We start from the raw sequence: 16,931 nt of genomic DNA, 5'->3' as shown, positions 1-16,931 counted from the left end.
ATGTCTGGATTTGAATTTGTAGGTTCGTAGGTTGATTTGATGTATTTTGGCAAAAGTTGAAAAAGTTGAAGGTTTGGAAGGTAAAGAGGTTTGACCAGGAGTTACCTTTGGTGATATCAGGTTCAGATTGTGATTCTGGGAGTTGAAATAGCTCCGTTATGTCATTTGGGACTTGCATGCAAAATTTGACGTCATTTCAGGTTGATTTGATATAATTCGATATGAGTCGTGGAAGTTAAAAGTTCATAAGTTCATAAAGTACAATTCGAGGTGCGATTCGTAGTTTTAATGTTATTTGATGTGAATTGAGGACTCGAGCAGGTCCGCGTTATGTTATGGGACTTGTTAGTATGTTAGGGCAGGGCCCCGAGGGGCTCGGGTGAGTTTCGGGGTGGTTTCAGACCATTTTTAGGCCATTTTTAGTTGCTAGTTTTTGGCTACAGTTTTGTGCATTGCAATCGTGTAGTATTGGTAACGATCGTGAAGAGTAAAATGGAGAAAATGGTCATGTGAATCGCGATCGTGGAAGGCTTTTCGCGATCTCATAGAGGAAAGTTCTGCTGTCATTGACCCGACTTTGGAAGCTTATATCTTGTAATCTATAATGAATTTGGAGATGATCCAAAAATTAAAGTTGTAGCCCTTTATGTCTAGTTTTCAAAAAATCAAAATATTTGTCATTTGGAGTTTTTTACAAAAAGGCATGGCTGATAAACTACAGGTTGTCTGGAAGAGTTTGGAGAGAGTTAATAGAAGTTTGTTCATCGCAATCACGGGGCAATTGCCGCGATCGCATAAAGTAAAACTGTCTTGGATATTTTTTGTAATCGCGATTGTGAAGGGTACCCCTGGAACATACCTTTAAGTACTTTATTTCGAAGGTTTTGGGTATTTTAGCATATTTTGAACTATGAAGTTCGGATTGAGACGAATTTTGAGGCGATTTTCACCACATGAATTGGGGTAAGTGTTTCTAACTCGGTTTTGGTTAATATACATGAATATATCATTGATTTGATGATTTAATTAGTCATTTGGGTTGGAAAATGAAGAAAATTGTAGAAACTTCCTAGTCCTTAAATTGAGGATTTGAGGACCGAGTTGTGATCGAAATTTAGTAATTTTGGTATGGTTGGACTCGTATCAGAATGAGTATTCGAATTTTGTGAATTTTTGTCTGGTTCCGAGGTGCTACCTTAGGGTTGAATTTTTTGTTTTACATAAAAAGTGAAGTTTTATTATCCGAAATTGTTACTTATGAGTTTCATTGATGTTATGAAATGATTTTGGTTAGATTTGAGCCGTCCGGAGGTTGTTTCACACGAGAAGGGCATTTTTGAGTATCGGTTTAGCTTCGTCGAGGTAAGTATCTTGCCTAATTTTGTGTGGGGGAACTAGCCCTTAGGATTTGAGTCGTTTGTGCAATTTATGTAATGTGAAAATCGTGCCGCGAGGTGACGAGTACGTACTTGGGCTTATTTGTGGAAATTTGACTGTGTTAGACTCTTAGGTTCTTATATTCATTAAAAGTGAAGTTGTCTTATCATGTTAAATCCTCCATTTTCTAAATAAACTCTCATGTTCATTAATTGAAGTTGTTACCTCTTTTATTGCCATGCTGTCTCTTTCAGTAATTGCTTAACCTTAGTTGAAGTTTTTGTCATTCCTTCCATTATTGACTTATGCTTATTTGGAAACATTTGTTACATGTCATCTCTTCAATTATTGAGTTACTCTTATTAGATATCGTCGTTATACATTATCACTTCCCTTGTTGAGTTATTATTGTTTGAAACTATTATTATTTGTTGTGCCTTTCATTATGAGCGCGTTCTTACGTTTCTCTTTGTTCTATAATTCTGGTGTTGATTTACTTGCCATACTCTCGTGTTATTATTGTTGTTTTTGTTGTAATCAGTGTTGTTGAGCCAAGGGCTATGCGTGGTGTGGTATTGGAATTGTTTTGAGAAAATGTTATGGAATATAGACATATATGGTGAAAGTCATTATATTTTGTTGTTATGTTTTTGGAACACGTGGTATTGTTGAGAGGATTGTCAAAGTGTTCGCATGTGAGTTGTCCATGCTATTGTTATTATTGATATTTGCACATGCGGTGTGACAAAGTGGGTTATATATGTGAGCTTGCGCATGTGGCAAGACAAGGTGGGAATATTATTATGCGCATGTGGCGAGACAAGGCGTGCATTTACTTTATTGTTGTGCATGTGGCGAGACAAGGTGGGCTATGTCGGGGATGATTTGTGATGACTTGTGATGGCATGGGGGCATTGTTATTAATAATATTTGTGTAGTGGATGCCTACCTTGTGTGAGTTATTCATTGTACATTTTGTGGTGATTGTTTATTATATGCCATTCATTGTTTCTACTCTTACATGTTGACTCGAGTTGTGATAGAACACTTGTACAAGCATACACGTAATTAATCACCCATATCGATTTGAGAAGAGGAACCCTGATGTCTATTGATCATTTATATATATTCTGATATACTTGCCTTCTGAGTGAGAGCTACACTATTGACATGTGAGTTGTCTGTGCTGTTATGAGTTATTGTTATTGCTGGCACGTGAGTTGTCCGTGCGGATATGAGATATTGTCACTCCCTTAGCACGTGAGTTGTCTGCGCGGATATGAGGTATTAATGGTATTGGCATGTGAGTTGTCCATGCGGTTGAAATTTGTAATGCGGGCATAAGATGCCAAGTTATTTGGGACCCGTGATTTTGAGGTTTGGTACCTCGGGGAAATTCTTAAATAAATCTTGTGTCAAAGCGGTTGTTCTTACTGAGTTGTTACTTGTTTTCCTTTATTTGGTTTCAACGAACTTAAATTGTGTTCAGCTTACTCTACGGCGTGTTACCTGCTCATTACTTGTTGCTAATTGTTGTCTCTAGTTTCCTATTATGATTAATGTTTTGTTACTTCTACAATGTTTAGTTTTATAATGACATTGCTCCCTGTTAGTTTCACATTCATACTTGTACAGGTTATTAAGTCTGGTATATGTCATAATTGTCCCTCATCACTACTTCGCCGAGGTTAGTCTTGATACTTATTGGGTACTACCGTAGTGTACTCATGCTATGCTTTCTGCACATTTTGTGCAGATCCAGGTACCTTGGAGTTTGTTGATCATTATCTAGTTGATCGGGTGTTGCTGTGGAAACTCAAGGTATACCTGTTGTCGCATTTGCATGTGTAACGACCCGACTTGTCATTTTGACCATTTATGCTCCTTTCAATAATTTGAAGTCTTGAGCAACTTTGTAATGTGTATTGTGACTTGTGTGAATTGTCGGCTTTGGTTTTCAGATGATTCGAGATTAAATTGAAAGAATAATCCTTGTTTAGAAGCTTAAATAAAAAGAGTTGACCGAAATTTGACTTTTGTGTAAATGACTCCGGAATAGAGTTTTGTTGGTTCCAATAGCTCTGTATGGTGAAATTGGACGTGGGAGTGTGTCCAGATATTTATTTGGAAGTCCGTAATTGATTTTGGCTTGAAATGGCGAAAGCGGGAAATGAAAGGTTTGGAAGTTTGACCGGGGAGTTGACTTTTTGATATCGGGGTCATAATCCAATTCTGGAAACTGGAATAGGTCCGTTATGTAATTTAAGACTTGTGTGCAAAATTTGAATTCAATCGGACTTGATTTGATAGGTTTCAGCATCGAATGTAGAATTTGGAATTCGTTAGTTTTCATTAAGATTGAATTGAAGTGCGATTCGTTGTTTCGGTATTGTTTGATGTGATTTGAGGCCTCGACTAAGTCCGTAATATGTTTTGAGACTTGTTGGTATGTTCAGACGGGGTCCCGAGGGGTTCGATGAGTTTCAGAGTAGTTTCAGACCATTTCTAGGCCATTTTTCACTGCTGGTTTTTGGCTACAGCAGTGTGCATCGCAGAAATTTCTATTGCACAAAGCTGACTTTGGAAGCTTATATCTCCTAATCTGTAGAGAATTTGGAGATGATCTAAAATTTGAAGTTGTAGCCCTTTGATTTTAGTTTCCAGAAATATAATCCATTCATCATTTGGACATTTGTAAAGAAAGTTATGATCGACTAACTGAAGCATGGTACTGTAGTTGTTTTGCCTAGCAGTGTGCATCGCAGAAATTTCTGCTGCACATAACTAAATTTAGAAGCTTATATCTAGTAATTTTTAAGGAATTTGGCAATGATTAAAAAATAAAAGTTGTAGCTCTTTGTATCTAGGTTTCGTAAATGTAAACCATTTGGCAATTGGAGTTAGGTACAAAACGTTATGGTGGATACACTACATGCTGTCTGGAAAGAGTTTTTGGAAGAGTCTAGTCTGTTGAGCATAGCATGTAATGATCCAAAGGTCCATTTTTAGTTCTAGATATCGAAATTCGATTTCGAGACTTCCGAAAGTTCGATAATAAATTATAGGAATGATCTGAAATGTTTGGTCTAATTTCAACAAGTCGTAGTTGATTTTTAGCGCGAAATATGAGTTAATTGTTTAATGAGCGAAATTGGTATCGCATTGAGCAAATGGCTCCAAATTGAGTTTCAATTGAACGACTAGGTTCATATTATTATTTGTGACTCATAGGAACAAGAATCGTCGAATTCCGAGTCCGTATGATGGAGTTAGAGCCTTTTTAGTGAAAAAATAAATTCCTGGTGCAAGCAAGTTCTGGTGCGGATCTTTAGTGACGGGAAATGGACTTTTAGTGACGGAAAATAGACTTTTAGTGACCAAATTAGTGTTTTTATTGAGCAGCTTTATTTTTTTTAGCTCATTTCAACATTTTTTGGGTGAAAGAACACGAGTTGGGGCGATTTTTGAACGAGAATTCACGGGAAAATTTGAGGTAAGTCCCTTGTGATCATTGTTAGTCAATAATATTGAATTATCATTGAGTATTCTGACTATATTACGTGTTTTTGAGTTGTAATTCGAGAATTGGGCCTAGGGATTTGAAAGTAAGATTTAAGATTTGGAAGTCGAGTTGATGTCAGAATTTGGTATGGTTGGAGTCGTGGTTGAATGGGCATTCATATTTTGTAACTTTTGTCGGGTTTTGATACATGGACCCACTGGTGATTTTTGAGTGTAATTTCGAATTTTGTTGAAAAATTAGTATTTTCATATGGAATTAATTCCTATAAATTGTGTTGACTGTATTGAATTAATTATGACTAGATTCGAGGCGTACGGAGGCCGATTCACGAGGCAAAGGCATATTGGAATAAAGCATTACACGGTTTGAGGTAAATAATACTTCTAAACTTAGTTCTGAGGGTATAAATCCCCGAATTACATATTATGTGAATTGTATGGAGGTGACGCACATGCTAGGTGACGGGCGTGTGGGTGTGCACCATAGAAATTGTGACTTAATTGATTCCGTGGAGTTGCATAATCAAATAATCATGTCATTATCCACATATTCTCCAAGTGTTAGAGGAAATTGAGTTGAGATTCATGTTAAAGATCATGTTTAGGCTACGTGCCGATATTTTGGGATCCACATAGGTCTTATTGCTATTGAATTACTTGTTTGAATTGTAATTTTGTAGTCAGTCACATCTATCATTTGCATATCATATCTTAGTCTCTGTTGTCATTCATTGATACATCATATCATTATGTCGAGTTGATTTTCATGTCATTGAGAGCCCGAGAGACTGAAGATTTTGAGTGATATTTATGGGATCGGGCTGTACGCCGCAACATGTTTTATTTATTTATGCCTGGATATGGCTATTATAGCGCTTGGGCTGAAGGAGCCTCTCCGGAGTCTGCACTCCCCACAGTGAGCGCGATTGATTTTATATTGAGGGATGGGTCTTCCCTAGACATGGATCTTGTCCGAATCATTTATATTTGAGGATGGATCTTCCCCTGGGCATGGATCTTGCCCGAATCATTTATATTAAGGGATGGATCTTCCCTAGACATGGATCTTGTCCGAACCATTTATATTTGGTGATGGATCTTCCCCTGGGCATGGATCTTGCACGAATCATTTATATTGAGGGATGGATCTTCCTTGGACATGGATCTTGTCCGAATCATTTATATTTGGGGATGGATCTTCCCCTAGGCTGGATTGGCCTTATACAATACTTAGTGATTGAGTATTTTGAGATTTTGAATACACGAGGTTTCCACTGAGGTGCATCACATACAACATGTATATTGGCGTGTAGATATAGAGATGTCATATTTCTCATATCATTCAGAATCGATCTATTTTACTTGTACTGAGTTTAACTGTTGAACTTGAAAGCATGCTTACATTTTTGTACTGTTATTCTTTTTATACTAGACTGTACCTATTGAGCTCGTCACTACTTTCAGCCCAAAGGTTAGTCTTGTTACTTATTGAGTACATGAGGTCGGTTGTACTCATACTACACTTCTGCACCTTGCGTGTAGATTTTTTGATGCTGATGTGGTTGTGTACAGCGAGAGATGGATTTGAAGATGTACCTGTGTTCCAGTCATTGTTGCCTCTTGTTCATGGTAGCTTTAGAATTTTTAATCTGTTCATGTATACTTCAGACATATGACATATATTTGTTTTTTCACACACGCTTTGTAAATTGTAATCTTAGAAGCTCATGATTTGTACTACCAGTCCTTGGAGAGTGTATTAGAGTCACTTGAATATCTTTAAAAATTGGGTTGTTGTTATTTGGCTTACCTAGCAGGTGAGGTTAGGTGCCATCATGGCTAGTTGGATTTTAGGTCGTGACAGCAGGCCTCTGAGTCACCTTCTGAAATTTTACTTTGTACTGTTTATTCCTGTAACGACCCAACCGGTAGTTTACGGGCATGAGTAGCTCCGTATGATGCCTTATGACTTATATGAATCTTCGATTTTGATCTTCAGGTTATTCGAAATCGAATTGGAAGAATGAATATCAATATTGAAGCTTTAATTTGGAGAATTGACCAAGTTTGACTTTTTAGCATTTGACCTCGGATTGGAATTTTGATGGTCCTGTTAGCTCCGTTGGGTGATTTTGGACTTAGAAGCGCATCCGGATTTTTATTTGGAGGTCCGTGGTTGAATTTGGCTCGAAATGGCGAAAATTGAAATTTTGGAAAGTTTGACCGGGAGTGGACTTTTTGATATCGGGGTCGGATTCCGATTCCAAAAGTTGGAGCAGGTCCGTAATGTCGAATGTGACTTGTGTGCAAAATGTGAGGTCAATCGTACGTGATTTGATAGGTTTCGGCATCAGTTGTGGAAGTTTGATGTTTCAAAGTTCATTGATTTCGAGTTGAGGTGTGATTCATCGTTTCGATGCTGTTACGTGTGTTTTGAGGCCTCGAGTAGGTCCGTGTTATGTTATGGGACTTGTTGGTGCTCGGGCATGTTTCAGATTGATTTTGGATCATTTTCCTTCATGTTTTCACTGCTGTGTTCTGCTGGTTTCTGGTGTCTCAGTCCTTCATCGCGTTCACGTGGCATGTATCGCGAACACGTAGCGTATTTTGATGGCAGTGGCATTTCTTCATTGCGTTCGCAAATATTGGTACGCGTTCGCGTAGAATTGGGGCAAGTCTTCATCGTATTCGCGTGTGGGGGATCGCGTTCGCGTGGTGTTGAGGTTTGGCAGCTGGGAGTTGGAGAATTCTTCAACGCGATCGCAAAAGGTGAGTCGCGTTCGCGAAGCTTTGCTTCAGTGGTCATCGCGTTCGCGTGGGGTGTTTCGCGAATGCGTAGTGCTTTAGGTGGCAGTGTTCTTTTGTTCATCGCGAACGCGATGGACTTCCCGCGTTCGCGTAAGAGGATGCCTGGGCATAAGTATAAAGTACTCTTTTTCGAGGGTTTCAGCCATTTTTACATTTTGGGAGCTATGGAGCTCGGATTGAGGCAATTCTTGGATAAATTTTCATCACAAGGGTTGGGGTAAGTGTTCTCTCCTCGGTTTTGGTTATATTTCTTGAATCTACCTTTGTTTTTGGTAATTGGATTGTGAATTTTAAAGAGGAAATTGGGGGTTTTGGCCTAAAGTTTCATAATGTGAATGTTTGAGTTTTGAACATTGAATTGGAGTCAGATTTGAGTGAAACTAGTATGGTTGGACTCGTAATTGAATGGGTTGTTGGATTTTGTAAATTTTGTCGGCTTCTAAGGTGCGAGCCCGGGTTGGGCTTTTGGCCGATTTTGGGTTTTGGATTCAAGGTTTGATCTTTTTCGATCAGGATTGGTTCCTTTAGCATTGTTTGATGTACTTGAGTTTTTTTGGTTAGTTTCGAGCCGTTCGAAGGTCGGAACGCGCGGGATGACATATTTGACGCATCACTTGGCTTGCTCGGCATTGGCATTGGCTTGTTCGAGGTAAGTAACTTTTATAATTATGGAGCTGAGGGTATGAACCCTGAATATACGTGTTATGTGTTTGATTTTGAGGTGACGCACATGCTAGGTGACGGGCGTGCATTGTGTGAACTGTGATTTCCGTTATTTCTGTGGTACTGTGTAGTTACCTGAACTTGTTTGAAATCATGAAATCTCTACGTACTAGAGTTATTGAGTTGTGATTATGTTAGAAACCATGTCTAGGCTACATGCTTATCTTGTTGGGACCCACTGAGGTAATTTCTATTGTTGAGTAATCTACTTTCATTGCATTACATACTCAGTCATACGCATTCACATGTATATCATATCTCAGTCTCTGTTGTTATTTATTGATGCATCATATCATTGTTTTTGGGCTAGTATCATGACATTGTGAGCCCGAGAGACTGGAGAGATTGATGACTGAGTGAGGCCGAGGGCCTGGTTGTGAGGATGATTTTAGGATCGGGCTGCACGCCGCAGCGGGTCAGATTGGATTACTATAACACGTGAGTTGTCCGTGCGATTCCAGATATTGATATTGTAGCACGTGAGTTGTCCGTGCGGATTATAGCGCTTGGGCTGTAGGAGCCCCTCCGGGATCTGCACACCCCCAGTGTGCGCAGGTACCAACTGAGTGCGAGTGCCTAGTGCTGAGTGACTGGGAGGACGAAGTGAATTGATACTCTTAGAGTATGCATATGATCTTTATCACTGATTTGCATCGCATTTGGCATGCACACTTGACATATAGGCATAGAGCTGTATTTTTCCTCATGCTGTATAGTATCACGTCATTTATGACTTCTCATACATTTTTTACATATGGGCATAGAGGGGCATCTTACACTTTCTATCTGAAAGGAAAATGGAACATCTTATTTATTGTTGAAAGGATATTTGGGAAAAATCACATTTTTTTAACTTACTCGTATTTTAGCTTTTTTCGGTAAAAGATTTGGGTTTTCACTGAGATACTTGAAAAGAAATGCCTATTTTTCTGGAACTGTGAACGAACTGAGCCTTTTATTTCTGAGATACTCGTTTATCACTTGTACTATGCTGTTGTGGAATATTGGTGTTGGACCCGACCCCTTTTTGTTAGCTCGTCACTACTTTCACCCTAAGGTTAGGTTTGTTACTTATTGAGTACATGGGGTTGGTTGTACTCATACTACACTTCTGCACCTTGCGTGCAGATGTTGGCTGCTGATCTTGCTGTGTTTGATGGGAGTTGGATTTGAAAATGTACTTGCGTCCCGGTTGAAGCTGCCTCTTATTCGTGGTAGCCTTAGATCTATAAAAATTCTGTTTATGTACTTTTTCAAACAGACGATGTATTTATTTCATTTCAACTTTGTAAACTCTATTCTTAGAAACTCTATTCTTAGATTCAGATAATTTCTTTACTTAATTACTTTATTAATTATTATTAGAATTGGTTAGTGATTAACTGGCTTACCTAGCGGGTTGGGTTAGGTTCCATCACGACTAGTTGGATTTTGGGTCGTGACAATTCCTATTCCGAAATAATTGTATTTAGAGATTTTTCTAGTAAATCCGTTAGAGCTTATAACTTATATTACCGGTTTTGGGATTGTTGGCTTGTATTGATAAGTTTATGTTTCATATTTAATAGTTGTTGCTTGAGTTTGCCTTTAATTCAGTAAGTATTAGGCTTACCTAGTCTCTAAGACTAGGTGCCATCACGATATTTTACGGAGGGATATTGGGGTCGTGACAGAATTAAAATCAGAACATCAACTAATTCCTACGTGGGGCATTTCTACAAGTACGCTTATTATGTCCACCCTGCCCACATATACTACATGAATGTTGACTCTTCTTCTAAAGCAATTCACTTAATGACTTATCACGCTTCTTCTTTGGCCTTCCAGGAGGTCTCTTCCATATGGGTGGTAAGATAACTTTCTCTGATATATGTGCTGGTATATTCCATTCAGTTCGATCAGGGAGAGGATACACGGGCACCTCGTATGTTATTACAACAGACTTTGATTTGTAATAGTCCGAGCAATAATCATCCGGTATTAGAAACTTGCTTTTTAAGACAGCCCAAACATGTGGGCATGGTAACACATCAACTTGGAACCTTCCACAACTACAATTTTTCTTTTGGAGGCAAATGGTATAATGCCTTCTTTCATCATTCACCATGTGCAAGTATTCAATCGATGGTACAACCTACATTAAACGAAGAAATATTAGTTTTGGACATTTGTACAAAACATGTATCTGTCATGAATACATGGAGTACATACAATATACATGAATACATGATATAAACATTTGAAATACATTGAATACAAATACTGAAGTAAATAGAATATAAACAGTGAATACATTTATTTTTTGAAATACAATGAAATATAGTAAAATACTCCGAATACAAATAGAAGTACAATAAATACAACCAATGAAATATACTAAATACAGTAGTAATAACATGTATAAATACTATTAATACAAATACATTTGAATATACTGAATTCAAAATAGTGAATACATTATAATTGAAACATTGAATATAATGAATGCGACCGTGAAAACCAAATATTGAAACACACTGAATACAACAATTAAATACAACTGAATACAAGCAGTAGGTTTATTAAGATATATGCAGGTAGTAGGTTAATATTACAAGTTGTATATGACATAAGTACATGGTGTATTCATATATCTTAATTTTGTGAATGCAAGTAATTATAGCAAACTATAAAAAAACTTGCAGTCATATGTGTAGACATTACCTCATTCAATGTAAGAATCTCTTGATATCTTTTCCCAAGCATTGTGTGTGTGTGAGGCTTCTTTTCGATTGATTCAATTCCAACTTTCAAACATCTTCCTAACTTCTTCTAGGAAGTCATATATTGGCAATTCTCTTGCTTATACAAGTGCCGAATTGATTGACTCAGTAATATTTGATGTTATAGACCATCCTTGATTAACAGGTGCATACAACCTAGCCCACTTATCGTATCCAACTAATTCCAAGTAATCTTTCACCCGAATATCTACCTTTTCCATTAGACTATCAAATTCATCTTGGGTGTATGCTTTTGCCATTGAAAAGTATACCTCGCTTAACTTCTCATGACTCTTTTTTAACTTCTTGTATACATTGTTGTATAGATGCCATATACAAGCAAAAAGGGGTACGGTAGGATACACTCTGGATATAGATCTGATGATGCTTTCATTCCTATCTGAAATAATGCACAGCTTTTCCCGTTCGCCATAAGCTACCTTAAATTGCTCAAAGAACCACAACCAAGCGGCATCATTCTCTGAATCAACTACACCATATGCTATTGGAATATGTCATATAAATACAATTGCATACAGACAAAAAATATCATTACAGATGTATTAAATAATTAAATTAGCATTTTCTGTGTTAATCTAACTTGTATATATATTTTTTAATTGACTAACCTACACCATCCAACGTGCTAGCCGAATCGAATGTCCCTGTGTATGCTGATTTTAGGTGGCTGCCATCCACAACGATGATGGGTCGGTAGTAATCAAATCCCTTTATAAAAGCATCCAACGATATATTCAAATACATGAACTCATTTTTAGAAAATTTTTCCATTCTAATATGAGAACCAGGATAAGTTATATCCAGTGTATATAAGTACCCTGGTAATTTATTGTATGAATCAGCTGGTTCACCCCTCAGGAAATACACTGTCTTTTCTATAGCGCGCCACGCCAACATGTAACTAACACCGACACCGAAGCCCGACTTCACATAATCAATTATATCCTTTGGCATGTATTTCCTCTTATGATTAGTAAACTTGGACCTAATCATTCCCCCAGTCAACCTACTGGTTGCTTGACGTTTCTCATTTGTCACACCCCGAACTTAGGAGCGAGACAAGCACCCGGTGCCTCACCTAACCTGGCGTACCAAATTACGACTAAGGGACTCTGAACATATAATGTCATACTTTGGCCATGGGGCCACCTTGCAAGACAATTTGCGAAGCAAAATATAAAACTGAATGGAAACTAGCGCTAACTAAACATCAATATAAAGCTAGGCCGACAAGGCCGTCATAGCTACTACAGCTGACAAACCATCAAATATACATACCAGGCCTACAAACCCAACATACTGCACTAACCAACAGGATATGTCTACAAGCCTCTACTGATAGATGTACTATGATCGGAACAGGGCCCCGACCTACCCATAACATATATACAGATATACATAAGATGTACATAAAACTCTAGACCTGGCAACTCCGAAAGATGTGGAGCTTACCGATCAGGCTGAACTCGGGAAACACCTACTGAGGAGATCTACTCGTCTGTCTATCTGAACCTGCATGCATGAAATGCAGCATCCCCGGAAAAGGGACGTCAGTACGAAATAATGTACCGAGTATGTAAGGCAATAACATAACTGAAAATCGAAACTGAACTGATAATATAATAACTGGAAGTAACTGGGAGTCAAAGATGATCTGGAGATATACTTACCTGCTGATACTGACTCAACTCCTTCAATATAGTAAGTAAAATAATTGTACGGCCTTATAAGGCTCGGTATATATAACTGCTCTGCCATAGTAGGCTCGCTCATAGGCGCTCGGCCATACTAGGCTATGTATCTCGACCATGCTGGGCTCGCTCATAGGCGCTCGGCCACAGTAGGCTCGGTATATAACTTTCCATCTGATCAGAGGTTGCCCAATAGGGGCCTGCCCATCGATTATAGCTCGATGGTAATGAAAATACTATAATACTGTATATATAGGCTTACTGCTCTCTTGACTGGAAGAAGACAATACTAAAATTGAATATAGAGTCTCGATAAGGAATAATATTGTAACTTATGAGACTAGAATAGTGTGAATAAATTCATGAATATGAACTTCTCTTTTTGTCTCATTACTAACACATGTAGCTACGAGATCATGCCAAAATGAAGGAAGGCTTAGCCTTAACATACCTTATCACAATATTTCCAATCACCAAGTTGAACTCACCTCTTCGCACCTTAATCTACAAGAATGATAATAATACTATCGTTAAGTTACGAAAGGTACAACTATCGCACAACGAACGACAAACCTATTTTGTATTAAAACGGGCAGCATCTCCCCTATAATCCTTACTTCCTCCAAATTCAAGATAACACCAACAATACAAGAACAGAACAATAACAACATATATACATCATTTTCCAGCCCTATATACACCATCAAATACTACAAAACAGCCCAACACACCCCAATCTCTTCGTACACAAAACGACCACCGTAGTAGTGTCAAACGACCCGAAAATGTTATGACGAACGACCAGCCAACCACCCTACATTTATATGGTGTTTATAAACCCCCTTCCTCCTCCAAAACTCCACAAAATAGTAGTAAAACACGCAGCCCAACAGCAACACAAAACAGTCCACAAAACAGTCCGCTACAAGTGAATAACTCGAACTCACGGCTTCCGATCACCGTCCCGTGAGTTCTTACAAGTATAGAACGACTTACCATGAATTTACAGAAGAAAAATTGGATGAAAGAGAGCAGTAAACTCACCTTATTTGTTGGATAACTCAGCTCTTATCTTGGTTCTTCAAACTCTAGGTTTTACCTCCAATTGGAACTTGAAAGGGAGAGAAAATCAATTAGGGTTTGTGGGAAATTTTTGGGAGGATTCTTTGCAGAGCTTATGTCTGGTTATTATGCTCTATTTTAAGTCTAATATATGAAGAAAATAGGCCCTTAAAAGGCCTCTTTGGACGACCCGAAATGGCCCATTTTTGGGCTTTCATTTAAGCAAGTAGGTGACACACCTACTTGTCACCTAGCAGCTTGCGCAGTATCGCAAAAATGCACATATCTCTCTACTCCGATGTCGTATTGACAAATGGTTTAATGCGTTGGAAAATAGACTCATAGATCTTTAATTTGATGGGTGGAACACCCCATAACTCTAAGTATATTGGGAGAAAATTGCAGTTACATTTGACCCAAAGTTTCAGTAAAACTTATGAATGTAACTTGTGATGACTTTCATCGACTTTTGTTCCACAACTCGCTTGACTTCAAAACATAACACACGGATGTCATACGACTAATATAAATCATAACATAATCTCCTTATCATGTTAAGCACCCTAGTCTCACCCCAAAGGTATATGTTATAACATTCCCAACTTGTCGACTTTCGACGAAACATTATTTTCTTCAATTGCTTTAGCTTCTGAAACGTCCAACCCTCTTTGTACTTGTTGTTCATGATCTTCAATATTTGTAACCTCAGAGGTAACATGATTAAATTAATTTATATACTTTTAAATATTATCTCATTTTTGGTCCTACATTATTTTGCTTACGATGCATTTTTATGTACGAAAATATAGGGTGTAACATCATTCCCCCCTTGGAAACATTCGTCCTCGATTGTTTACTCTTAGAGACTTTGGAAACTTTTGCCAGAGTATCCTTCGTACACTAGGTTAAAACCAACCTGTACGTAGCCAGAAAACATACTATGCATGCCACACATGGCCAATGTTTATAAATAGCAACACTTTGCCTCACCAACCGTAAATCATAAATACTAAAAGTGAAAAATAAAAGCTTACCTGCTGACCTGCTAGCCTGAATAGAGCTGTGTTGTAGCATCCCATCTCGAGCCATATCTTCAGTTTGAAATAGGTGGGGGTATTTAGACTTCATTTCTTCCTCCGATTCCCACGTCATCTCTTCTATATTCTTGCTCCTCCATAAAACCTTTACGGAAGCTACCTCCTTATTTCGTAGATTGCGGATTTGTCGGTCTAGGATGGCAACTGGAATTTCCTCGTATGACAAGTACTCTGTAATCTGTACATCATCCATGGGCACCACTCGGGTAGGATCGCCAATGCACTTCCGTAGCATAAATACGTGAAAAACCGGATGGACAGACTCCAATTCTGAGGGCAACTCTAACTCATAAGCTACTTGGCCTACTCTCCGAATGATCCTATAAGGCCCAATATACCGTGGGCTAAGCTTGCCTTTCTTGCCAAACCTCATCACGCCCTTCATAGGTGATACCTTTAAGAATACCCAGTCATTAATCCTGAACTCTAAGTCTCGTCACCGCACGTCAGAATATGACTTCTGACGACTCTGAGCTGTCAACAGTCACTCCCGGATAAGCTTTACTTTCTCTATGGCCTGTTGAACCAGGTCTGGCCCATATAACCCAGATTCCCCAACATCAAACCACCCTATAGGAGATCTGCACTTACGCCCATACAAAGCCTCATACGGAGCCATCTGAATACTGGAGTGGTAACTGTTATTATATGCAAACTCGACAAGAGGTAGATGTTCATCCCAACTTCTTTTAAAATCCAACACACATACTCGTAACATATCCTCGAGCGTCTGAATTGTGTGCTCGGCTTGTCCATTAGTCTGTGGATGAAAAGCTGTGCTGAGATTCACCTGAGTCCCTAGACCTCTCTGAAATGACCTCCAAAAATGTGCTGTAAACTGAGCTCCACGGTCAGATATAATAGAAACTGGTACTCCGTGTAGCCGCACTATCTCCTTAATATATAACTTTGCATAATCTTCTGCTGTATATGTAGATCTGACCGGTAGGAAGTGAGCTGATTTCGTGAGCCTATCGACTATCACCCATATGGAATCGAACTTACGATTAGAACGAGGTAAACCCGTGATAAAGTCCATGTTTATCGCCTCCCATTTCCATGTCGGGATCTCTATAGTCTGCATTAGCCCTCCAGGCTTCTGGTGCTCTATCTTCACTTGCTGGCAACTAGTACATTGGGCGACAAACTCAGCAATGTTCTTCTTCATATCATTCCACCAGTACACATCCTTAATGTCATGATACATCTTCGTCGACCCAGGATGGATGGAATACCATGAATAATGTGCCTCTGACATAATCCTGTCTCGTAGCCCTGCTACATCTGGAACACACAAACGACCCCTATATCTGAGAACCCCATCTCCCTTTAGCTCTAACAGTGGCTTCTTCTGCTGCGGAACTCGCTCTCTCAGCTCGACCAACTCTGGGTCCTCGTACTGCCTTTCCTTGACTTCCGCTATGAGGGATGATTTTGTAGTGTTTTGGAGTACAACTCCACCATCCTCAGAATCTACTAACCGAACCCCCAACGAAGACAATTGATGAATCTCTCTAGCTAATTGTCTTTTCTTGGGCTCTACATGTGCTAAGCTACCCATAGATCGGCGACTTAAGGCATCTGCTACAACATTAGCTTTCCCTGGATGGTAGAGAATGTTAACATCATAATCTTTCAATAACTCAAGCCATCGCCTCTGTCGCAAATTCAACTCTTTCTGCTTGAAGATATATTGTAGGCTTTTATGATCAGTATATACATCAACATGAACACCATATAAATAATGCCGCCATATCTTAAGTGCATGGACAACCACAGCTAACTCGAGGTCGTGGGTCGGGTAATTCCTCTCATTCTTCCTCAACTGCCTTGAAGCATACGCAATTACCTTCCCATGTTGCATCAGG

The 16,931-nt window shown here is 38.8% G+C and overlaps 1 protein-coding gene across 1 annotated transcript; it reads right to left on the bottom strand.

The window, feature by feature from the left end:
* Positions 1-11,272: 11,272 nt before the first annotated feature.
* Positions 11,273-12,167, bottom strand: LOC104106901 (uncharacterized). Its single transcript, XM_009615560.1, has 2 exons — positions 11,822-12,167; positions 11,273-11,694 (listed from the first exon to the last, which is right to left on the bottom strand). Exons 1-2 carry the CDS (start codon positions 12,165-12,167, stop codon positions 11,273-11,275), a joined length of 768 nt encoding a protein of 255 aa, XP_009613855.1.
* Between the last annotated feature and the right edge of the window lie 4,764 nt (positions 12,168-16,931).

The sequence above is a fragment of the Nicotiana tomentosiformis genome, chromosome 12 (assembly GCF_000390325.3).
Source record: "Nicotiana tomentosiformis chromosome 12, ASM39032v3, whole genome shotgun sequence".
Lineage (NCBI taxonomy): Eukaryota > Viridiplantae > Streptophyta > Magnoliopsida > Solanales > Solanaceae > Nicotiana > Nicotiana tomentosiformis.
Note: the sequence above shows the minus strand (reverse complement) of the source record. Positions and strands in the feature narration are given on the sequence as shown.